The sequence below is a fragment of the Mastigoproctus giganteus genome, chromosome 2 (genome assembly GCF_048544385.1).
Source record: "Mastigoproctus giganteus isolate SK-2022 chromosome 2, ASM4854438v1, whole genome shotgun sequence".
Taxonomy (NCBI): domain Eukaryota; kingdom Metazoa; phylum Arthropoda; class Arachnida; order Uropygi; family Thelyphonidae; genus Mastigoproctus; species Mastigoproctus giganteus.
Genome location: NC_143576.1, coordinates 81,483,558 through 81,508,992, shown reverse-complemented (window position 1 = coordinate 81,508,992; position 25,435 = coordinate 81,483,558). Strand labels below are relative to the sequence as shown.

The 25,435-nt window shown below is 38.0% G+C and overlaps 1 protein-coding gene across 1 annotated transcript in view; it reads right to left on the bottom strand.

Annotated features, from left to right (window-relative positions):
- The window catches only part of LOC150089365 (DIS3-like exonuclease 1), a 280,186-nt gene that overhangs the window by 195,038 nt on the left and 59,713 nt on the right, over nt 1-25,435 (bottom strand). The window contains exon 6 of the mRNA XM_090389957.1: nt 16,729-16,864. Within this exon, the coding sequence (XP_090246083.1) occupies nt 16,729-16,864 (136 nt within the window). The remainder of the gene's footprint in view (nt 1-16,728; nt 16,865-25,435) is intronic.

The window sequence follows — 25,435 nt, the reverse complement described above, 5'->3', positions numbered from 1 at the left end:
AGCAGAGTTAACTGCAGTACAATAAAAGGTAGCTCAAATATGAAATTAAGGCATAAGGCATTCAAAAATAAAATTAAAGAAAAGACTTTAAGACAATGATTAGCAATATTTATAGATAAGTGATCAAGAATGAAATTATTCTGAAAAATTCCATTTCTCCCTCAGTAAACTGGAAATTAGCCCAATTAATTAGAGGAGACAAAATGTTATTAATGCATGTAAAACTGCATCCAAAAACAATATTGTTTTTTGGTTAAACGGGACTTTCTTTTTTTAACTTTTTCTTCCTGATTAGGCAAATTACTTCAAAATATTCTTATCATGTAAATTTTTGAAAAATTTGATTCCTCATATTAAAAGCTGCATGTACACTGAGGTGGCTTTGCTTTAGCAACACCTACTTGATACCTTGTGGGGCCACCACCTTTTGCCTACAATACAACCCATATACGTTTGACATAGACTCAACTAAGAGTTGCAGGGTGTCCTGTGGCAGTACTACCCATGTGTTGCACAGCATGTTCAGTAAGGTGGTCATCACACTGAATGCCCTTTTCCTGTAGGACCCAAACATGCCCAAACTGGGTTGGGTTCAGATGAGCTGGGTGGCCATGGGAGGATGAAGAATTCACTGTCATGTTCCTGAAACCAGTTAGCAAGCAGGCCAGCCTTGTACCACAGTGCAATATCTTGTTGATAATTGCTGGAGTTGTCTGGATACACTGTCATCATGAAGGAGTGTACTCGATCAGTGATGATAGAAAACTAGGCATTCCCATCAAAGCTGTTGGTTAATAGTGATCAGAGGACCAGGGCATGCCACGAAAATAGTTCCCAAACCATAACATCATCTCCAGCCTGCTGAACACAAATAGCACATCCAGGTGCCATAGCCTCACATTGCGTTCTCCATGTGCAGATATACCCATCAGCATGACAAAGTTGGAAACAGGATTCATCAGACCAGGCAATAGATTTCCAGAAGTCAGTGTTCCAGTGTTGTTGCTGACGTGCTCATGTAAGACAGTTTCTTGCACCTTGCAGTGAGTATGGGTACCCATTATATATAATGAATGTCATAACCTATACAAGCTATTGTCCAGTGCATAGGCCACGTTGATATTGGTCTTGCTATTCCTAGGTTGTATGGCTGGTTAGCCAAGCCGCTGTGTTGCTGCGGTTTGGTTTGGTTTGGTTTATTTGGATTTTTTGGCGCACTAGCAACTACGGCTATGGTGCGCCGTTGCTGCGGTGTTGTGAGATGAGACACATAATGTTGGCCACAGACTGACCACACGTGGCTATCCCCACATATGACCTTTGGCTGGTTGTTTGACCACTGTTGAGACAGTCATGGTAGACTCATGATACCACAGAATGGGAACACTTAACTATGTTGGATGTTGTTAAGATACTGGCACCTGCATGCCTTGCCCATACAATTATTCCACATTTGAAGGCGGTAAGATCTCAATGCCAACCCATTCTTCCTCACAGGCAGTCAAAAACTGGTCAGTCCCATATGTGAACTAGGTCTTAAATCAGCTGTTCCAACTTTGAACCTTCACCAGTCCATTCCTACACAACAGGAGTATTCCTAATGCAAAGCTAACTCGGTGTATATGATAGTTGGAAATAAATTACAACTGCATTTGAAAACTTCATTTTCCTGAAGGCTTATAACACCTATTGGGCTTAAATCATTAAGAGTTAATGACTCTAGGTGACATTCATTACTTTGTGATAGGATACAGCATACAGTGACATGTTCTTACCAGTTATGTTACATTATAATATAAATAACAGTAAGCTGGAAAGTGGCACAGTACTACATTAAATACTACACATGAACTTAATTTTAATATATAACGTAAGGTAAGTTGTTTTGGTGTTTTCTATAATTCACTGTATGAAAATGAATCTTATTGTGTGAGACCTGAAGTGTAGCATCAGCATGTTAATTAGCTCAACAGTTTCTGTTATGCTTATGGCAAGTATGTAACTGAACAGCACAAATAGGGCTCAAGGTAAACCTTGGACCCCATATTTCTGTTGTATAAGTTGTGTTGTGATACTCTGAGAATGGTTGAATGGAAAAATTAAATGAGTGCTGATGATATGGCAGGAACAAAAAGACCATTTTGAGGGATTGTATTTTTGTTTAACTGAGACTGTGGGCTTTTCATCTAAAAGTACAAAGCCATAAAACCTCGAACAACAACAACAACAATAATAATGTAGCCTCATTCTGAGGCTATACCAATTCCTAATTATTGTTGTTGTTATTGGAGGTTTTATAGCAACAGCAGTTAAAGGCCACACAATCGTAGAAAGTAACAGATGCATTAACATTAATGATGAAATATATAGATCATACGGGATTTAACATCACAAATTCTGTAATAGCATTTTATCTTTTTCAGGAAAATGAAAACTGCATTGATATCAGATCTGTCATCTAAAATTTATTTCAAAGCAGACGTGATTTGGGCTATATGCCTTGCATATTACCATACTGTATTACAGAGAGGGCAGTCAACTATGATATGTTGGATGGTGAGTTGAGTATGACAGTTTGGAGATTTAAGGAGGAAAGAAGATAAGCGAGCAAGGAGTGTGTGACCTATTCATAGTAGAGCAGCTAAGATAAACAAGGCTATTAATACACCAATACTGATTAAAATGGTGCCTCCATAGCCAGGTGGGCAGGAGCAGCAATGCGAAGCACATGCTTCTTCATTAGACTGGGGTTCAAGCCGATGACTGCCAAATATGGAGGATGCGGAAAGGTCAGGGAATGACCACCGCATATCCCCGGAGCAATATGGTCTTAGTTGCTAATGCTCCTAAAGAAAAAAAAAAAAAAAACAAATAACTGATACTAATACTTATACAAAGTATTCAGAAAGCACTGCTCCACGTTTCATGTTTTGAAACGTGGAGCTGTCAGCCTCAACTACTTAAAAGGGCAACTTGTTCCAGCTATCAACGACTCACTAGCTAAAAGAAAACTTGCTACTATCTAATCTAAACCTCAAGCACTGAAATTTGAATTTATGAATTCTTTATAACAGTGAGAATTCCACTTTCATTCATTTTACCAAACCCTCTCAGAGCATTATAAAACTCAATCAGGTGAGCTGTCTGGTATCCAAGCTCTGTAGCCAGAATAATCGGAGTCTTTCCTCATATGGTTTCCTTCTGTAAATCTCACTATTCGAGTTACTTGTCTTTGGACCCTTTCAAGAAGCTTATCTTTTTATTTTTTTTTTCAGATGAGGTCTCCATACCTGAACACTGTATTCCAAATGTGGTTTTACAATTGTCGTGTACAGTGGGATTATGATTCCCTATCTCTATAGGATAATGAATTACCCTCTATAGGATAATGAATAGGTTGATGAATTTGAGGTATTGCTCAAAACATCAAAGGCAGATATTGTTGGGATATCAGAGACTTGGTGTCACACAGATATAAAGAATGCAGAACTGGAATTTGGGGAGTACAATGTCTACAGAAAAGATAGATTGGATAGGAAGGGAGGAGGGGTTATGCTATTAGTTAAGAAATACATAAAATCCAAGGAAGTGAAGCCAGTGGACATAGCTGGACAGTGCAGTGTTGAGTCAGTTTGGTGTGACATAAGCATTGGGAGATCAAAATTGAGAGTAGGAGTGTGCTATAGGCCTAATGACTCTGATGAGTATAATAAGAAACTGTACAGGGAAATAGAGTGGGCCAGTAAATCAGAGAGTCTTATATTGGGAGATTTTAATTTCCCAGATATTGACTGGAATTTGTGAGCTGGTCACTCACACACTAGCAAGGCTTTTGTGGATTTATTGGATGATTGTTTTCTACATCAGCATGTTCGGGAGGCAACTAGAGGGAGGAATACTCTTGATTTGATTATCAGCAGTGATTCTTCATGCATTAAGAATCTGCAGATAAATGAACCACTAGGTGGCAGTGATCACAGTGTGCTGAAGTGGGATTTACTCAAAGAGGTAACTACCATTAGGGGTAAAGGAAAGGGTTATTGCTTTCGTAAAGGCGACTTTACGAAAAAAACGATGGACTGAGACAGAATTTAAATTCTATACAGTGGGACCAACTGATGATGTTACCAACAGTAAATGCAAAATGGGAAGCATTCAAAGAACTTATCTTGGAAGCTACTAGACTTTACATACCAACTAAGAAATATTGTTCAAGGTTTAGGCCTAAATGGATGTCAGATGAACTGATGAGGCATATGGCAGAGAAGAAACGTGCATGGGATACATACAAATTAACACATGACACAGAAGCCTATGATAGATACAAGTTGATCTGTAACCAAGTTACAAAGGAGGTTAGGCAGGCAAAGGCAGATTACGAGAAATCTTTGGCAAGGGATGCAAAGAAAAACAGCAAAGAGTTCTTTACTTATGTAAACTCTAGAAGGAAGGGGATGAATCAGATTGGTCCACTTGATATCGATGGATCAACTGTTGATGATCCTGCTCAGGTAGCTAACAAACTAAATGAATATTTTGCATCGACATTCACACATGAGGAGTTATTTAGCGAGGGGAAAGCCAGAGGTGTATTCAACTCTAGCAGTAAGCTAGAGAATCTTGTAATAACTGAGAGTAAAGTGGAGGAGAAATTGTTGAAGATAAACACAAGAAAGGCACCTGGGGTGGATGGGATCTATCCAGTTATATTAAAGGAGGCAGCAAAGGAAGTAAGCAAACCCTTAGCCATAATTATGAGAGCTTCCTTGGACTCAGGGGAGGTACCCATAGACTGGAGATGTGCAAATGTGACCCCAATTCACAAAGGAGGATCAAAAGCTGACACAAGCAATTATAGACCTGTGAGTTTAACTTCTGTTCCAGGAAAATTAATGGAGGCACTAGTTAAAGAAGCACTGCAGGATCATTTAGACAAGACTTCAGTTATAGCTCGGACACAGCATGGTTTTGTTAAGGGGAAGTCTTGCCTGACCAATTTGATTGGATACTATGATGCAGTCACAAAGGAACTGGATGCAGGGAATAACTTTGATATTATATACTTGGATCTTAGAAAGGCTTTTGATACTGTTGCACATGGAAGACTGCTGCACAAATTGGAGCAGTGTAACATTGGAGGTAAATTGCTGCTGTGTGTAAAGGGGTGGCTGAGGGGGAGAAGACAGAGTGGTAATCAATGGACACTGCTCGTCGTGGACTAATGTTATTAGTGGAGTCCCTCAGGGCTCAGTGTTGGGTCCATTATTGTTTTCTGTATTCATAAATGATATTGATGATGGTATATCAAGCTTAATGTCGAAGTTTGCAGACGATACAAAGGTAGGCAGGGTTGTCAAGGACACTACTGACACTATGCTGCTGCAACAGGATCTGGAAAGGTTGAGCAGATGGGCTGAGAGGTGGCAAATGAAGTTTAACATTGACAAATGTAAAGTACTACACATGGGAAACAGCAACCCCAGAGCAACGTATCAACTCTGTGGTATTGCACTGACAGTGGTAGAGAATGAAAGGGACCTGGGGGTGGTTGTGCAGGCAGATATGAAGTTCTCTGAGCAGTGCAGATGGGCTGCAAGAGTAGCTCATGGTGTATTGTCAATGATATATAGGAATTTTTCTAGCAGGGATAAGGAGGTGATTATTCCCTTGTATAAGGCAATGGTCAGGCCACACCTAGAGTACTGTATACAGGCCTGGAGGCCTCATTTCAAGAAGGATGTAGAGCTGCTGGAACGAGTACAGAGAAGGGCAACAAGATTAGTGAATGGAACAAAGGGGTGCTCTTACGAAGAAAGGCTTAAGATTTGCAAATTACAGTGTCTGGAGACTAGGCACCAGCGAGGTGATCTGATAGAGGTGTATAAAGCATTGAATGGTTTGAGCATGCTCAATGCTGATGGGATTCTTCCTCTCGCTCAGAAAAATCACCTGAGAGGGCATAAATTCAAATTGAGGAAAGACAGATGTAGGATAGACGTGCGGAAATTTGCCTTTAGCCAGCGAGTGGTTGGTTGGTGGAACAGACTTCCATCCCTTGTCATGGAAGTTGATAGCCTAAATAAGTTTAAGGCTCAGCTGGACAGGTATTTTGAACGAACAGAGGGGTGAAGTGGGAGTGGTTTTTTTTTTTTTTTTTTTGGCTGATGCTGCATAAGCTTGCTTTCTTGCATCAAATGCCTCTATTAATGCTAATGCTAATAACATTCGATAAATCATTGATAGGACACCACAGGCTTTCCTGGCTATGCCTATTTACACTATTCAGAAAACTTCATATCTGCCAGTATTGTAACTCCCAGATCCCTCTCCTCCTCCACTGTTTTTAATTCAATCCCACCATTTGTATAATTTATTTGCGGGTTACTATTCCCCAAGTCGATCACTCATCGGTGAAGACAGGATATTAGAGCTGGAAAAGGAATTAGAAAATGTGAATTAGAATATCATCGGTTTGGCTGAAACAAGAAGAAGAAATGAATCACTTATAAGTTTATCAAGTGGAAATCTGCTGTACACCAATGGAAACAGTGAAAGGAGTGAAGGTGGAGTTGGGTTTCTGGTCCATAAAGATTTTAAAAACAACATTTTGGAATTCAAAAGTACATCACCAAGGGTGTCAAGACTAATACTCAAGATTTCTAAGAGGTACAAGCTACAGATTATAATGATTTATGCACCAACGTCGAGCCATGATTATGAAGAGGTTGAAGAAACGTACACTGAAATTGAGAGTCTTCTAGATGAGCAGAAAACCCACTACACTATTATTATGGGGGACTTCAATGCTAAGGTTGGAAAAAGGCAAAACAGTGCAGAAAGAGGAACTATAGGAAATTTTGGAATTGGTGAAAGAAATAAAAGAGGTGAAAGACTTGTGGAATTTGCAGAATCTCAAGGACTGTCAGTAATGAACACTTTTTTCAAGAAAAGGGTGAACAGAAAGTGGACATGGAAGAGTCCAAATGGATTAACAACTAATGAAATCGACTTCATCCTCACTAACAGAAGATATATTGTGAATGATGTTACCGTCCTGAATAAGGTAAATGTTGGAAGTGATCACAGAATGGTAAGATGTACACTTGATATAGATGTAGGAAAGGAAAGGAAAAAACTGACTCGAGTAAATATTACAAAGGTCTTTGAAATAACAGAGGAGGAGAAAAAGCAGTATGTACTGGAACTTAAGAACAAGTTTGAGCTTCTGCAGACTGCTCAGGACCAAGATATCGATGAGGAATATTACAACTTTCTGAAAGCGATAAAGCCCAAGAAACCTATAGGGAAACAGAAATCCAAAGAAGAAAAAATTAGTCAAGAAACACTTGTCATGATGAACCAAAGACGACAAATGAAGAGCAAGAAAAACACTGACAGGGAGAAAATTGAATATACTGAGTTATGAAAAGCCATTAGAAAGAGACTCAGAGAGGACATAAGAAGATTTAACACAAGAAAAGTAGAACAAGCATTAAGGGAAAACAAAGGATTTAAATCAGCAGCCATGAGCAGTAATACAGAAAGACAAATGATACTGAAACTGAAGAATAGCGATGGTGTACCTATAAACAGCAGAGAAGGCATAATTCAAATAGCAGAAGACTACTATAGAGAATTATACAAGGAGCGAGGGAATGACACCAGCAGTGGGGAACATGGATTGCAAAGTAGCAACACATACGACATACCCGATATTCTTCCTGATGAGGTAGAACATGCATTGAAGAAAATGAAGAATCGGAAAGCCCCGGGGGAAGATGAAGTTACTGTAGAGTTGTTAAAATTGGGAGGAAGAGACATAACACAAAAACTGGCAAGGCTCTTCACAAAGTGCATTAGAAAAGGTGTGATGCCTAAACAGTGGAATAATGCAATCATAGTTTTGCTGCATAAGAAAGGAGATAAATCAGAAATTGGAAATTATAGACCAATTAGCTTGTTATCCCATATCTACAAGTTGTTCACAAGGGTCATTACTAACAGATTAGAAAGAATACTTGATGAGAATCAACCGAAAGAACAAGCTGGCTTTAGGACAGGATTCTCAACTATGGATCACCTTCACGTAATGTCACAGCTAATGGAGAAAGCAAATGAATATAAAATACCATTATGCCTGGCATTTGTGGATTATGAAAAGGCATTTGACTCCATACAGCATAAGGCAATGTTTCGGGCACTGGAAAGACAAGGCATAGATACTCCATATATTATGATTTTGAAGAAAATATATGAGAGTGCTACATCCTTTATTAGACTAGACAAAGACAGTAGCAAATTTAAAATCGAGAAAGGAGTTCGACAAGGAGACGCAATATCTCCGAAGCTGTTTACTGCTGCCCTTGAGGAAGCTTTCAGAAGATTAGACTGGTCGCAGAAAGGAGTCAATGTGAACGGAGAGTACCTAAACCATTTACGATTTGCAGATGACATTGTGGTCATAAGCCACGATCCCAAAGAATTAGAGGAAAATCTTAATCAGTTATGCACAGTTAGTAAGGATTTTGGACTAAAGATGAATATGGCTAAAACAAAAGTAATGATGAACAAGTATGCCACGGAAAGGGAAATAATGATTGAAGGAGCAGTAATTGAAAAGGTCGAGTCATATACTTATCTGGGACAAGTTATTAGCTGTAATAATGAGAAATGGCTGGAAGTCAAGAGAAGAATAAATTGTGGATGGATAGCATTCAGGAAATATAGTCACATACTGAAGAGCAATATCCCAGTTTGTCTGAAACGTAAAATAATGAACCAATGTATACTCCCCACCATGACTTATGGAAGTGAAACTTGGGCACTCACCAAAAGAATGGAAGAGAAGCTAAGAACTACACAGCGAAGAATGGAACGAATTATATTGGGAATCAGACTGTTAGATAAGAAGAGAAACACATGGATTAGGCAGCAAACTCAAGTAAAGGACATTCTTATCAAAACTAAAGAACTAAAATGGTCTTGGGCAGGACACATAGCTCGAAGACATGATGACAGATGGACTAAGAAAATAACAGAATGGTACCCAAGAGGAGCTAGAAGAAAACCTGGAAGACAAAGGCGGAGATGGATAGATGAAATTCATGAGTTTCTGAGTAGTAAATGGATGGCCAGTGCTCAAAACAGAAGGAACTGGAAAGTTGCTGGAGAGGCCTTCATCCTGCAGTGGATTGAAAATGGCTGATGATGATGATGATGATTCCCCAAGTGTAAGATCTTGCATTTAGCAGCATTAAAACATAGCTACCACTTCTCTTTGAAATCAACTGTCACTGAAGTCCGTTCAAGTCATCCTGAAGGAGCACTACTTGGCACTGATCATTAACAACTCTGTCAATCTTTACATCACGCCTTCTATCCCTTCATCCATGTCATTTATGAAAATGAGAAAAAACAGTTGTCCAAGAACCAATCCTTGAGGAATCTCACTCCTGACGTTAAACAAATCTCAAGAATATCCATTAATCACAACCCTGTGCCTTCTGCCCTGCAGCCACCCAGCAATTCACCTTAGAATCTTACTAGTAATCCCAACCTGTTCAAGCTGATACAATAATCTTTCATGAGGGACTGAATCAAATGCTTTGCTAAAATCCAAATAAACTATGTCAAAATTATTCCCTAAATCCAGCTCATGAATAGCTGTGTCAAAATAGCCTACTAGGTTAGTTAAGCATGATTTACCCTTAACAAAGCCATGTTGTGTATCCTTCAGAATGCCATATCTGGGTGTGTCCTTCAAAATGCCATATCTGGACTGCACTCTTAATCACTGCCTTCAAGATTCTTCCTACCACTGAAGTCATACTAACCGGTCTGTAGTTACCAACTTCATTCTTAGAACTGCTTTTATGTACTGTCGATACACTGGCATTTCTCCAATCCAAAGAAATCTTCCCTGAGTCCAAAGATGCTCTCATAATTAACCTCAATAGTTCAATACACTCCCTTGTGTTCTACCTCAAAACTACAGGATACATGCTATCAACTCTGGGAGCCTTACTTGCCTTTATGCTCAAAAGTTTTTCTAATAAACAATTATCTGTAATACAACATCACTAATTTCATATAGCTCAGCCTTACTCACCCAGCCTCTACTCAGCATGAAGGGTCTTTTGTCAGTAGAGACAGATGCAAAGTACCTGTTCAATTCATCTGCAATATCAGCTGGGTTGTCTAAGACTTTCTCACACCCAGTGCACAAGGGTCCAATCTGATTCAGATTTTTAATTCCTTGTATTTGCATACATGGAAAATTTCTTGTCCCCGTTCTTTACTCTCTTAACCGATGCTTTCTCGTACACAGCCTTGACCTCCCTGACCTTATTTGTGGTACTATTATAAATCAACTTTCATCGCTCTGTAATTGTCCCATGCTATCTTTTTCTGCTCTATTTGATAAGCCAGCTCCACATTCATGCATTCCGGCATCCTCCTTCTGCAATATTTTCTTAAAGGTATGTATGCATTCGTGGCTTCTGCGATTTCTGCTTTAAAAGTATTCCATAATTCAAATGTATTTGCCATCCCTCGGCAATCCACCCAGTTCACAGATGCCATGTAGTGCCTTAAACTGTTCAAAGTTCCCTCTTCTGAAATTAAAACCTTTACATTTAACTACTGCAACATCTTTCTTCATCTTCCAGCTGATGATTGTATTATCACTTCCTGACAGTGGTTTCTGTACTTTAAGCCCTGTGATGTCATATGAATCATAATGATGAGCTCAAGAATATTCTCATCCCTAGTACTTTCTCTAACATGCTGGTACAAATAATAATCTAGTTTATTTTAAAAAGTTTTTCCCCAGCATGAGTTTCCCTCCCACTTATTCCAATCAATCTGGGGCAGATTAAAGTCACTCATAATAAGACATTCACACTTGCTTGCCCATTCCATCTGCATGTTAAGACTAGTCATACTCTTCACAATCTTCTGGTCCGTAGATTACTCCCACTCTCATCGTTCCTTTGCTTCCAACTAACTCTGACTAAATGTTAGGATTATGTTCTGGGCTGGAACTAGAGCATCTAGTTCTCTTCTTCTGGGAGGTTTAAGATATCTCATTCAATTATCGCACTAACAGAGATTTTTATAGTAGCATGAGGAAAATAGTAATGGATAATCCTCCAAAGGATGTGATTTTTAGAGCTGTTCAGATTGACATTCATCTGAGACCTCAACAGGCAAGTCATCAGATCCCACATACTTGGCTTTTGGAGGTCCTATGGGGTGTTCTAAGTATTTATGAATTTTAAAAAGTGAGAGCCTACTTGGAGACTGTTCTTGAGTAGAGTTGTAGAGTTTAACACAAGATGCACTATTAAAACAAGAAGGTCTTGTTTTAACAGTGTCAATTTTTTTTACATTCAGCACTGCATGAGAGTCTTCTATCTCATGCATGGTCATGTTAGGATCCTTATATCCTGTAGGTTTTGGGGAGATCATTTTTTTCATTTTGGCCCTGGAAAGATGATGACTTTACTTCCTAGGCTTCCAGCTCCACTATGGGCAGGCAGGACCAGTGCCACAAGGGTAACCAAGCAGATAAGTTAGTTTGGTTAGTACCATTAATACGAAACAGAAAGGTAAATTTTCCCTTCTAGAACTCTGCCATAGAGCAAAAGAGCTATGCTATTAATATTAATAAATTATTGTGCCATAGAGCAAAAACAGAAAGAAAATGACAGGTTGCAGTTAAAAATATGTTTAATGTTACGTAAAAATACATGACTTTCACATAAACAAAAACACTTTACTTTCCTGTATTATTTTTACTTGTGTTTTTGTTCTTGTGAACAACAAGTATTTTTATGTAAAATTAAATGTATTTTTTAACTGCAACCTGCCATTTTCTTTTCGTTTTTGCTCTGTGGCACAATAATTTATTAATATTAATATGAATCCACAGCACATAGGCCTTTTTGCTTATAGAGCTATGCTATACAACTAAATAAGGAAAACTATTTAAAACATCAAAGAATCTATTGGCTTTGCACACATTGAGATTGTTTTGAATCACTTGGTACCCAGGGCCAGCAATTCCTAAAACCTCCTCAAACACTTCAGTTGAAGATATGTCACCTAGTGAAACCTAACCGAACAATGAAGAATATACACTAACCTGAGAGAGACTTTAGATGAAGAAGATATGTCATCCTGTGAAGATAATAAACAAAATTTTAAAATATAGTTTAAAAGCTGTGCTCTTGTGTCATAATAAAAATACATATCCATCCATACCAATTGAACGTGCTATCCTTCTGAAGGAAACCTACAAAAATATGGAATACCTCCTCAAAAAACTAATTACACAAGACATAACTGGAAAATATGTTGTGATTATGATGTGAAAGTGACTGCACTTTTACTATGTATGCAACTTGGTTCAAAAAAGTTTGCTATTTATTGTGTGAATGAGAAGCAGAGCAAAGGATTCCATTATACTATCAAGAAGAATTAGTCATCTTAACAGTGTGCATTCCAGGACAGAAGAATATTCATCATCCTCCACACATAGGAAAAAGAGTTTTGTCATTATCCCCTCTTCCTGTCACATTAGCTTTAATGAAAAACTTCATGAGTGATGGGCAAAGGACTCAGAGACATGAAAATAAAAAAAGGGAATATTTGCTTGTTCACAAACCAAGATGTTAATGAAAACCAGTTCTTTTTATGACATTCTCAATGTGCACAAAAAAGCATGATAGGTCTTCATACCATGCTGCAGAAACTCTTCAGCAATCTATGAAGAGCTTTTGACCAACTCCTACAAGTATACAAAGAACCAAATTGTAATACAAGTGAGTAGAACTCATTTTCTACTCATAGAATTTTACTCATAGTAATCTACACTCACACCTTAATTTCTCCCCTACCCTCCCAAAACTCGGATGATATCAGCAATGAACATGGGAAAAGGTTTTTTTGAGACATTTCTTGCACACAAATTGGTATGAGGGCAAGTGGTGCAACATGATTAATAATAACTGCTAGACACTTATAAAGGAAGCCAGTGGAGCAGAAATTAATACTAAAAACATTTTATTCTCGCAAAAATTCATTTTTTGTAAAGCCTTGTTAAATGATTTGTTAATAAACTAGTAAAATAAAAAAATGTTACATTTCACAAAAACCAGATGTGACAGCAAAATTTTAGATTTATATTCATGTTAAATAATACAATGTACATATAGATTATATATATTTTAATTTAAGAAATAAAAATAAATAAGTTTCAATTTATAGATCAGGGTTATCTAAACTGTTAATAGTTTACAAGAGGCTGAAAGATGTTAATTTCTGGAAGAATTTATGCACTAAGATATAATTAACCCTTTCATTAGTCAGTTTGTTGAATGCATATGGAGCTCGGTTAGAGACATTCCACTAGCATCCCATTCTGTGAAATTAATTTTTTTCATGGAATTTCGAAAAAACTTCAAGGTGAAAATGTTATACCTAAATTATTTTAAATATTACTTTCTTCTTACATTAGAATGAAATCACTGCCAAAAATAAAATCAGATATTTTTAAAAATGTCATAAAAATTTCAAAAATATACAGGATGTCTCAAAAATATACAGGATAACTTCAGGAATGAGTTCCTTGTATGTAGACAATAAAAATCTTTTATATCAACATAATTCCGGAAATGCTTGGTTTCCGAGTTTTGAAGGTCTGTCTATGACATTTAACTGTTCACATCACCTTATAGTAATTGTTCAAAATGTCCACCTTCTGCCTGAATACAGGCCTCACATTGACATCTCATGGACTTGCGAAGACGATTCCAAATTCCTGTCATGTTTCGTATTGTCTCACAACCTCCCACAATTTGATTGAGGAGAGTTTCCACATCAGCTACTGGAGTCGAATACACTAGACTTTAAATGGCACCACAAGAAGAAATCTAGTGGGTTTAAATCAGTGAGAGTGGAGGCCAGGCAGTTGGTCCACCCTCTACTTCAGGAGTCTTAGATCTTGGTCGTCCTCTGTCGGCAGCACAAGGTGTAAAGGTCCCATGTTCACAAAGGTGGCAATGGATACCTTCAAATGTTTTCCTGACTGGACATCTTCATTCTGGGAACCTTTTGTGGTACAAACAACAAGTGTCCAGAGCATTGCCGTCCACCAAACCGTACATAAAGTGCATATCCGCTTGCTCCTGATTTGAGTACATGGTCGGAATGGAAAACTACCAGATTCTGTCAGTACGTTTTGATGAAGGAAATCACCTACAGGAGATAAGACATTCCGGTTAATAACTCGGGAACCAAGCATTTCTGGAACGATGTTGATATAAAATATTTTTATTGTCTACATATGAGGAACTCATTCCTGAAATTAAGCCATGTATTTTTGAGACACCCTGTATATTTTTAAATATATTAAAAAAAACCATAAAAATCTGTAAAAAAAAAAGTTGTGGTTATTATTATTTTTAAATGCCATAATATCTTTTATACCTATTTATCACATAATTCAATTTCATAATTTTCGCTGAAAAATAAATTTCTATATAAAGCGTGCAGCATATTTTTGTTTTCTAACAAAAGGCCAATCATACAAGATTGTGCAGAGCAAGTTCAAGTAAAATAACCCTATTTCATCAATCTAGGTTTACAAATAACATACTTGCATGTATGAAGTAACAAAAGTTTCTTCTTGAGGATGGCATTTAATTTATATCTGAATTCCAGAGAATTAAACTAAAATTAAGTAACAATTTCTGGCAATGAACTCTCCCATCAAATCAATATCTGTGCAATCCTAAAATATTCTCCTTCTTTGATTATTCAAGCTATTTTTGTGCTTCCATTTATTAAAACTGTTTGCTATTAGTTGGAAAAGCAAATAAGATATGGCAGAAACTATTGGAAGATTTCAAAATAATTTGTATTTTAACAGATACACTATTTGAAGCCACCTTGAAAAACATAAATTTATGCTCCATACAGCCCACAAAACAAATTTGCATAAGTATTCTGGAAAAGGTTAAAATACTGTGAGAAAAAATTTTAACCATAAAATTTTCTGGTGAAAAATTTGCACAATATGGAAAAACATCAGGATAAATTGTATGTGTAAACATATATAGGGTGTGTCAAAAATATTGGTACAAACGTTTAGGGGAGGTAGGTAACATCTAAAGGAACGTGAATCGCATAGGAACCCATAACCGGAAACGTCACGGGAAAGCAGTAGCAGAGGCACAAGAAGCAGAAATGACACAAGACAGTAATTAGCGGCAAACATTTATTTGACATAATATTAACAATGGCGTACGAGATGGATGCATTTCATGATGTTACAACAAATGCTCGAAGGTTCCACCATGAGACGTGATGCATGTGTGACACTGACGCAGCATGGATTGGTGGACACAGTCGAACACACCTGGAGTTTCTTTGACAGTAGCAGCAGTGCAGACGAGTCTGGCCACCAGATCCATTTCCATCTCCACAGGCGATTCAAACACGATAGATTTGAGGGCCCCCCACAGAAAGAAATCAAGGCTCAATAAATCAGGTGAGCGTGAGAGCCAAGCAATGGGTCCACCACAGCCAATCCATCGACGCCCAAAACGCCTGTTCAAATGGTCACGAACACACCTTCCATAATGGGCAGGCGCCCCGTCATGTTGAAACCAAATGTTGCATCTCACATTTGCTGGAACATCATCAAGTAACCCTGGTAGAACTTGTTCAAGAAAGATCCGATATTTAGTGGAGTTCATGCGGGATGGTAACAGGTATAGGCTGACTATGCAGTCACCAACCATACCTGCCGACACATTTATTGCGAAGCGATGTTGTGCCGCATGGGGGCGCACACCGTGTGGGTTGTTGTGAGCCCACATATGAGCATTGTGCTGATTGAATAAGCCTTCCCGAGTGAAATAAACCTCATCCATTAACAAAACATAGGCTGGAAAATTCAAGTCTTGAACACTTTCTTGGAGAAACCACTGCACAAAAGCCACACATGCAGGATGATCTTGGGGGGAGCAGTAACTGAACCCTTTGGAAATGAAAGGAAATCGTCGTGCCAGACACTCTGTATGCATACAGCGTGTCTCATTGAAGCATACAGCGTGCCAGACACGCTGTATGCTTCAACGAGACACTCCTAAGGCAGAAGCAATGGCATGTGTGCTGGTAGTAGGATTATTCTGGGCGGCATTCAACACACTTTCTTCCATGGCGGAAGTTCGCGTCGAACGTGGTCTGCCCGCATGTCTGTCTGAGAAGAGTTCTCCATAAATTCATTGAGTGGCTCGTCCATTGCCCTCTGCTAATCCATACACTAGGTGCATGTCTGCCAGCTCACAGTTCGTATATCGATGCATGCTCTTCGTGCGGCGACTACTGCTTGAATTAGCAAACCAGAAATTTCCCCTCTCATGAACTGATGAACAGCGCCGTCTACCGACTTACGATGATGTTTCCGGTTATGAGTTCCTATACGATACACATTCCTTTAGATGTTACCTACCTCCCCTAAACGTTTGTACCAATATTTTTGAGACACCCTGTATATGTGGAGTGTAGTGGGAGATACTATTTTCAAGGAAAAATAAATTTCTGTATAAAGTGTGCAGCATATTTTTGTTTTCTAACAAAAGATCAATCAAGATTATGCATGGAAAGTTCAAGTAAAATAAGATTATTTCATCCAAACTAGGTTTAAAAATACATACTTACATGTATGAAGTAACAAAAGCTTCTTCTTGAGCATGGTGTTTGTTAACTCTGAGAAGTCCTTTAACAAAATGACCATCTTTAATACCGGTTTGTAAGGTATCCTGAGACAAATATGGTATATAGCTCTTGGAGTTATCTAGATAATAAAAAACAAAAAGTTTATACTATGCTTTAAATACTGAAAAGAATACTTCATAATATAAGTTTAATACTTCAATGTTTGGCCTTTTAGGTTAAGGTCCTTCAAAAGATATCAATCAAATAAATACTGAACATTACATATTAAAATTTGCATGGTGGAACAGGCTTCCATTTTTTGTTGTGGAAGCTAATAGCCTAAATAAATTTAAGGCTGAGCTGGACAGGCATTTGGAACGAATGGAGGGGTAAAATGGGAGCTTCTTTTTTTTTTTGGCTGATGCTGCATAAGCTTGCTTTCTTGCATTGCATGCCCCTACTAATGCTAATGCTAAAAGTGGCAACAACACTTCAAAAAAGAAAAATAGGCATCTACTCATCTGAAAGTGATTCTTGCATTGCTACTATTTTTACACTGCTACTATTATTTATTGCAATTATTTTTACAAATAATTAGAACTACAATAATTAAGCAGGGTCTGTGGAATGAATAAGGAAATTTAGGAAATTTTTTGTATGTTTGGATCCTTTCACAGATAAGTTTATTCTATTAGCTTGGCTATTCATGATGTATTCAGTGGATAAAGTAAAAGTTGTGGGGGGGGGGGAGAATGTATGAAGTAATGATATTTTTGGATTATGACAATACACATAACAAGAATATACCAACTTCTTGACATAATGTGGCTTTGAAAATGGCCCCACATGCATTACTCCCTCCAGACACTAGCTGGCAAAGTAAAGGCAGCACAATTATTCACTAGATGATCTGGATAGCGCTTAGAGAATTACCAAGAGATTTAGTCTGGTGGACCATCTGGTGGCCAGCCTACAAAAACTATTTTAGAGCCATTCCCTTGAAATGTAAGGAAGACTGGATCTCACCATGATGCCTATCATAACCTCAAAGGATATGATACTGCATGATGGAAGTGATTGGGGTTGTAGAGTTTTACTGTAGAGCCTAAACATAGTTACCACACTTTAATCTTCCAAAGTTGTGGTATTGTACCAGCTGATGGGAGTCATCCACCACATAGTATTGCCTAGTGACACAGAGGGACGGAATTTCTCTGTGTGTGTTGCTACCACACCTCAATTCCTGATTACATGGGTTTACTCCTGGATGGTCACGTCCAGTACACTAGGTGGTGTTTCAAGACTTACAAACTGGTGGTACACACAGGGTTACTTACAGTCCCACCATTGTCAAGGTGCAAGAAGAAGATTTGGTTGTCACAGAATAACCAGACTTCACCAAAATTCAGTCCATTTGACTCGGAAGTTTCACCTAAATAGCAGTTCCATCAGCACTTTAGACTTCCAGATACCAAACAATACCTTTTCATACCTGAGATGATGTCTGTGATACAATTAGGAGACCAAAGCTTTGATGAAAGCCAAAAGTAGAGACACTGTATGGACAGTATAAGCATTCAGTTCGTTAAATATGGTGGGAACTTATTAAAAGAAAGATTATGCTGTTTAATGATGTACAGAAATTCAAAAATAATATATTACTAGGGGGGGGCTCCACCCCTGCTCGCTTCACTCGTCAACCCTCAGCCAATATCAAATATACAAAAAAATGTCTTAACCTGCTCAGCATCATTACTGAAGCCGCTTGGGAAAGAGTTTCCTTCACAAGATCAACCAATTTGCTTACACCTGCCGCTCGAACAGCTTCTTGAAAAGTCTTGTACACTACTCCAATCACAGTTCTCACGTCTTCAAAACACCTTAGACGTTTCGCTTCACGTAATAATAATTTCAAATGAAACCTCTTGACATCTTGCAGTGAGAAGCTATTCAACCGAGTGACCACTTTACACATATTTTTACGTCAACACCATTAATTTCCCATTTTGTCCCCTGTAAAATGTAGAGGTATGATGGAGTAAGTCAAATCTTTCACACCTCTCTCATAATTATACTAATACACTAAAATTATAATGCACCGATCAAAATCTAATCAGGAAATCACCTATGCAATTATTTACCTGCACATTTGTAATGATATAATTGCCCTGCCCACTTGTACCATGTCACCCACATCCCTCTTCTCCAATTGGCTTGAATAAATATCACTAGGAGGAAAACTTTTTTAATGTATAGAGAGATTAAAAATAATAAAAATTATTATGTAAGTCAGGGTGTGCCTGTATACAAATGCAGTTTGCAAACTTCAAAAAAATAACTGAAAAAAAATTAGAACAAAACTTAACAATATACCTTTTATTTATTTATTTATTTATTATTATTAATTTATTAACTATGACAACTTAAGTGAAGAAATTCTTTGGATAATGTCAAAAACAAAGATGATATACTGTCTCAACTTATAGATACAATTAAAAGCACTTAAAAAAATAACAATGATAGATAAAAGGTTATATGAACGGTAAAATAGAATCCATACACAACAAATAGAGTCAGACAGGAATATGGACTATCACTGACATTTTTTAACATCTTTATTAAAGAAGTTACAGGGATATGGAAAAAGAAAATAACAGGTACAATTCATGGAGGTTTAGCCTAAATGAATCTTATTTTAAGTGGTGGCCAAAGCCATGTTTCTTAGCATTCAACAAACTAAGTTGTGGTGATCTCATATTGTGGAGGGACCTTTACCGCAAGTTGCCACGGTATTGCTCTAAACAAAATCTCTAAATAAAATGCACTATTCCATTAAATAATTATATTGCTATTTTAGAGTGTCTGCCACTACTCAGATTCAAGTTTGAAGTACGTAAAATATATGAGATGCAAGAAAGAACACAAAAATAAAATTAGATAAATTAAGTGATTGGCAAAAGCCAATGCTACAATTGCTATAAAAAAATTACTGGAAGTGGTGGTCAAAGCTACACACTGGAGCATTTTAATTAGAATATTGCAATCCAAAGGCAACTTGTCGCAAAGGTGCTCCACAATATGAAAACAGTGCACTTAGTAGCAAATTTAGTTTGCTCAATGCCACATAAGAAACATAAATATAGCCACCACTTACAATAATGTTTTACAGCACCCATTGCACCAGCTTTTAATAATCACTTAATATACCTAAACACTATATTATACACTGACAATCAGGTGCTACTTATGAAATCAGAAGATGAGCTGCAGAGATTGCCATATCACTTTAATCTCATTCCAACAGAATATAAGCTAAACATCAAAATCAAAAACAATGGTAATGCATGGAAATAAGACCACAAAGGTAAAAACAGTGACAGACTTTAAATATTTATGAATCAGAATACCAGAAATTAAAAAGGACACAGAATATAAATTATAAGGATATAACAGAACAAATGGGTTAATTAAAAGAAGCTTTTAAGAATGTACAATGTCACATTGAAGGTAATAAAAAAATATAGAAGTAATGCATGGGTTCTAATTAAAAATGATAAGCAGCAGTTTCAGTCACACAAATGAAATTCCTTTGACGTCTATTAGCACTTACATTTTACAAAAAAAAAAAATAATAATAATTAAAATTTTCTGTTTATACTCTGGGACAACCACATGGTCAGAGGAGTTTACAAGATAGAGAGAATACAATAAAGAACACCATATTTAGCAGTCACGGGCTTGAACCCTGGTCACTCAAGGCATGTGTACTTATGCACCCTTATGCCTGACCACTGGAGCCTCTGTAGCCAGGTGGGCAGGAGCAGCAGTGCATAGCACACGCTTCTTGATTAGACCAGGGTTCAAGCCCATGAGCCACCAAATATGGAGGATGCGGAAAAGTCAGGGAATGACCACCGCATATCCCCGGAGAAATATGGCCTTAGTTGCTAATGCTCCTAAAAACCAAATAACAACAGGCTGACCACTCGGCTATGATGGCCTATTTAGATATCAAAAAAAAAAATATATATATATATATATAGACATTATGAAATATTACATATAAAAATGGGGGAGATATTAACATTGGCATTAACAATGGTAAATGAATCAAAAAAGAAAGCTTATAAAGCATCAGCCAAAAAAAAAAAAAACTCCCATTGCACCTATTCACTCCCTCCAAAAGTTTGTCTAGTTCTTCCTTGAATTTATTTAAACTATCAACTTCCACTACACAACAGATCAAAATTTGTTCCAACAATTAACCACCCATTGGCTAAAGGCAAACTTCCAAACATCTAATCTGCAACCATCCTAACTCGATTTGAATTTATGCACCCTCGTGTGTGGTCTGAGCAAGAGGAAGAATCTCATCAGCATTGAGCTAGCCCAATCCATTCAGGCTTAAACACTTCAATCAGATTACCTCAGAGGTGCCTAACCTCCAGACAATGCAATCTACAGAACTGTAGCCTTCCTTGGTAAGAGCACACCCTTCTTTCCTCTCACCAATCTCGCTGCCCTTCACCATACTTGTTCAAGTTGCTCCACATCCTTCCAAAAATGAGGTCTCCATACCTGTACACAAGTACTCAAGATCTGGCCTCACTATTGCTTATACAATAGGATAATCACCTCCTTATCCTTGCTAGAAAAATTCCTGTACATCATTGATGAAACCCCATGAGCTGTCCTGACAGCTTGTATGCATTACTCAGAAAACTGATTGCACAATTATGCCAGATTTTTCTCATTTTTCACCACCCTAGGTGTAGTACCAATAGTTAGTACATAAATCTGGGGTTACTGCGACCGATATGCAGTACTTTGCATTTTATAAATGCCCTTCACACTCAACTTCAACTGCCATTTCTCAGCCCATCTGCCCATTTTTTCTATATCCCATTACAGTAGCATACTGTCATTAACCACCCTGCCAACCTCTGTATCATCTGCAAACTTGGATATTAAGCCTGATATGCCTTCATCAATATCATTGATAATTATAGAAAACAACAATGGGAATAACACCAAACCTTGGCAGGGGATTCACTAACATTAGTCCATGAAGCGCAGTGTCCACTGATTATGACTCTGTCTTCTCCCACTCAACTGTCATTTTGGCATTAGCAGAGGCATATGATACACGAAAGCAGGCTTATACAGCATCAGCCAAAAAAAAAAAAAAAAAAAAAAAACCTTCCCATTTCACCCATCCGTTCATTCCAAATGCCTGTCAAGTTCTGCCTTGAATTTATTTAAGCTACAAACTTCCACAACGACAGATGGAAGTTTGTTCCACGAATCAACTACCCGCTGGCTAAAGCAAAATTTCAGCACATATATTTGACAACTGTCTTTCATCAATTTCAGTGTATGCCCGCTCAGGTTTGTAATCTGAGAAAGAGGAAGAATCTCATCAGCAGTGAGCCTGCTCAAACCATTTAAGGCCTTATACACCTCAATCAGATCACCTTGCAGGTACCGAGTCTCTGGATGCTGCAAATTGCAGAACTTCATTTCTTCGTAAGAGCACCCCTTTGGTGCCTTCACCAGTCTTGTTGCCCTTCTCTGTACTCGTTCCAGCAACTTCTACATCCTTTTAAAATGAGGCTTCCAGACCTGTATGCAGTACTCAAGGTGTGGCCTGGCCTGATCATCATCTTTTACAAGGGGATAATGACCTCCTCATCCCTGCTAGTAAAGTTCCTGTATATCACTGACAAGACCCCATGACCTACTCTCGCAGCCTGTCTGCACTGCTCAGAAAACTTCATATCTGACTGCAAAATAAGGCATTAACATTGGCATTAACAATGGTAAATGAATCAAAAAAGAAAGCTTATAAAGCATTCCCCGAGTGTAACACCAACCAGTTGGTACATTTTTCTGGGGTTACTGCAACCCATATGTAGTACTTTGCATTTGTCAAAGTTAAACTTCAGTTGCCACTTCTCAGTCCATCTGCCCAACTTTTCCAGATCCTGTTGCAGCAGCATACTGTTATTAACAACCCTCTCAACTTTTGTATCATCTGCAAAATTTGACTTTAAGCTGTTTATACCTTCATCAACAACATTTATAAATATACAAAACAACAATGGACCCAACACCAAACCCTGAGGGGGACACCACTAATAACATTATTCCAGGAAGAGCAGTATCCATTGATTACCACTCTGTCTTCTCCCACTGAACCATACTTTTATCCATTGTAGCAACTTGCCCTTAATGCCATATTGCTCCAATTTGTACAGTAGTCTCCCATGTGTAACAGAATTAAAAGCTTTCCCGAAATACAAGTATATGATAGTAAAATTATTTTTTGCATCCAGTTCCTTTGTGACCACATCATAGTATCCAATCAAATTGGTCAGACAAGACTTCCTCTTGACAAACCCATGCTGTGTCTGAATTACTGCTGCTGTCTTGTCTAAATTATCCTGCAATGCTTCTTTAACCAGTGACTCGATTATTTTCTCTAGAACAGAATTCAAACTAACAGGTCTGTAATTACTTGTGTCACCCTTTGCTCCCACTTTGTGAACCGGAGATACATTTGCACATCTCCCTCCGTGGGGACTTCCCCCCAATCCAAGGATGCTCTCATAATTATTGCTAAGGGTTTTCTTACTTCCTTTGCTGCCTCGTTTAATATAACTGGATAGATCCCATCCACCCCAGGTGCCTTTCTTATGTTTAACTTCAACAATTTCTCCTCTAATTTTCTCTCAATTATTACAAAATCATTTAACTTCCTGTTAGAGTTTGTTAAACATCTGGCCCTCTCCTCCTCCTCCTCGAATAACTCCTCATGTGTGAATGTAGATGAAAATACTCATTTAGTTCGGCAGCTATCTGAGAATGATCATCCATAGTCAAACCATTGATATCAAGTGGACCAATCGGGTTCATCCACTTTCTTTTAGAGTTTATATAAGTAAAGAAGTCTTTGCTGTTTTTCGTTGCATCCTTTGCCACTGATTTTTCATAATCTGCCTTACCTTGCCTAACCTGCTTTGCGATGGTTTTTTAGGAGCATTAGCAACTAACGTCATATTGCTCCGGAGATATGCGGTGGTCATTCCCTGACTTTCCGCATCCTCCGTATTTGGTGGTCATGGGCTCGAACCCCGGTCTAATCAAGAAGCGTGTGCTACGCACTGCTGCTCCTACCCACCTGGCTATGGAGGCACCACTTGATAACAGACTAGCTTGTATCTACCATAGGCTTCTGTGTATCCTGATAATTTATATGCATCGCATGCATTTTTCTTCTCTGCCACGAGTCTCGTTAGTTCATCTGCCATCAATTTGAGCCTAAACCTAGCACAGTACATTTTAGTAGGAGTAAAAAGCCTAGTGGCTTCCAAGATTACTTCCTTGAATACTTCCCATTTAGAATTTGCTGTTGACTGATTATTTTCTTCGGTCCTGTAGCTTGACATTAGAATTAAATTTAGGGGTCTAAAAAACTTTTTAGACCCCTAAATTTAACTGTAATGTCAAGCTACAGGACCGAAGAAAATAACCAGTCCATATTTATTAAGCAGTTTAGACCTTCAAAATTTAATTTTATGTCAACCCATGTAATGGTTTCCTTGCTGCCAGAGGTATGGTGTTTGAAGACAGAAGTCTTAGCGCTCAATGTTGAGACCGAGGGGTTTGCACACTACGGTTCTGACAGTGGGGAAGATGTCCTACATGTTTTCTAAAATTGATATTGCCTTCCCAAAGAATTATTAGCACGTTGGACTAGGAGAGTTGGTTGGAAAAGAAGCTTCCTATATCTAAAATAAAGGTAATCCCTGTTGTTTCATAGTAAACTCTTAATGCACGAATAATCACTGTTGATAATCAGATCAAGAGCGTTACTCCCTCTTGTTGTCTCTCTTTAACTTGCTGCTGTAGAAAACAATCATCCAATAAATCCACAAAAGCCTCGCTAGTGAGCGAGTGACCAACCCACAAGTTCCAGTCAATATCTGGGAAGTTAAAATCCCCATTATAAGACACTTTAATTTACTGGTTTGATTTGATTTGATTTTTTATGGCGAATTGTTAATTTACTGGCCCACACTATTTCTCTATATAATTGTTCATTGTACTCACCATTAGGCTATATCAAACTCCTACCCTCATTTTTGCTTTCCCAGTGCTTATGTCACACCAAACTGACTCAACATTGCACTGTCCATCTATGTCAACTGGATGCACTTCCTTAGATTTTATGTGTTTCTTAACCAACAGCATAATTCCTCCTCCCTTCATATTCTGTCTATCCTTTCTGTACACATTGTACTCCCCAAATTCCAATTCTGCACTCCTTATATCTGTGTGACATCAAGCTTCTGATATCCCAACAATATCCACCTTTGATGTCTTGACCAACACTTCAAATTCATCAAATTTATTTACTATACTCTTAGCATTGGTGTACATGCAAGTATACATGCACCTGTTTGTACTCTTAGTTACTCTAACATAGCCCATGTATTTACTTGTTTCATGACTCCCAGCAATTCCTATAATCCCCAACACCTTGCTTTCCAGGCTGCTGCTCATTCTAATAGAAGAAGTGCAAGAATCATTTCCACCTCTCCCAGTGGCTACTGTTAATTTATTAGTCTGTGAATCTCCCCAAGCTGGCAATTTATCTTTCTTTGTGCAATGTAGCATCCATCTGGAGAAAATATCTAACTTCCTAAAT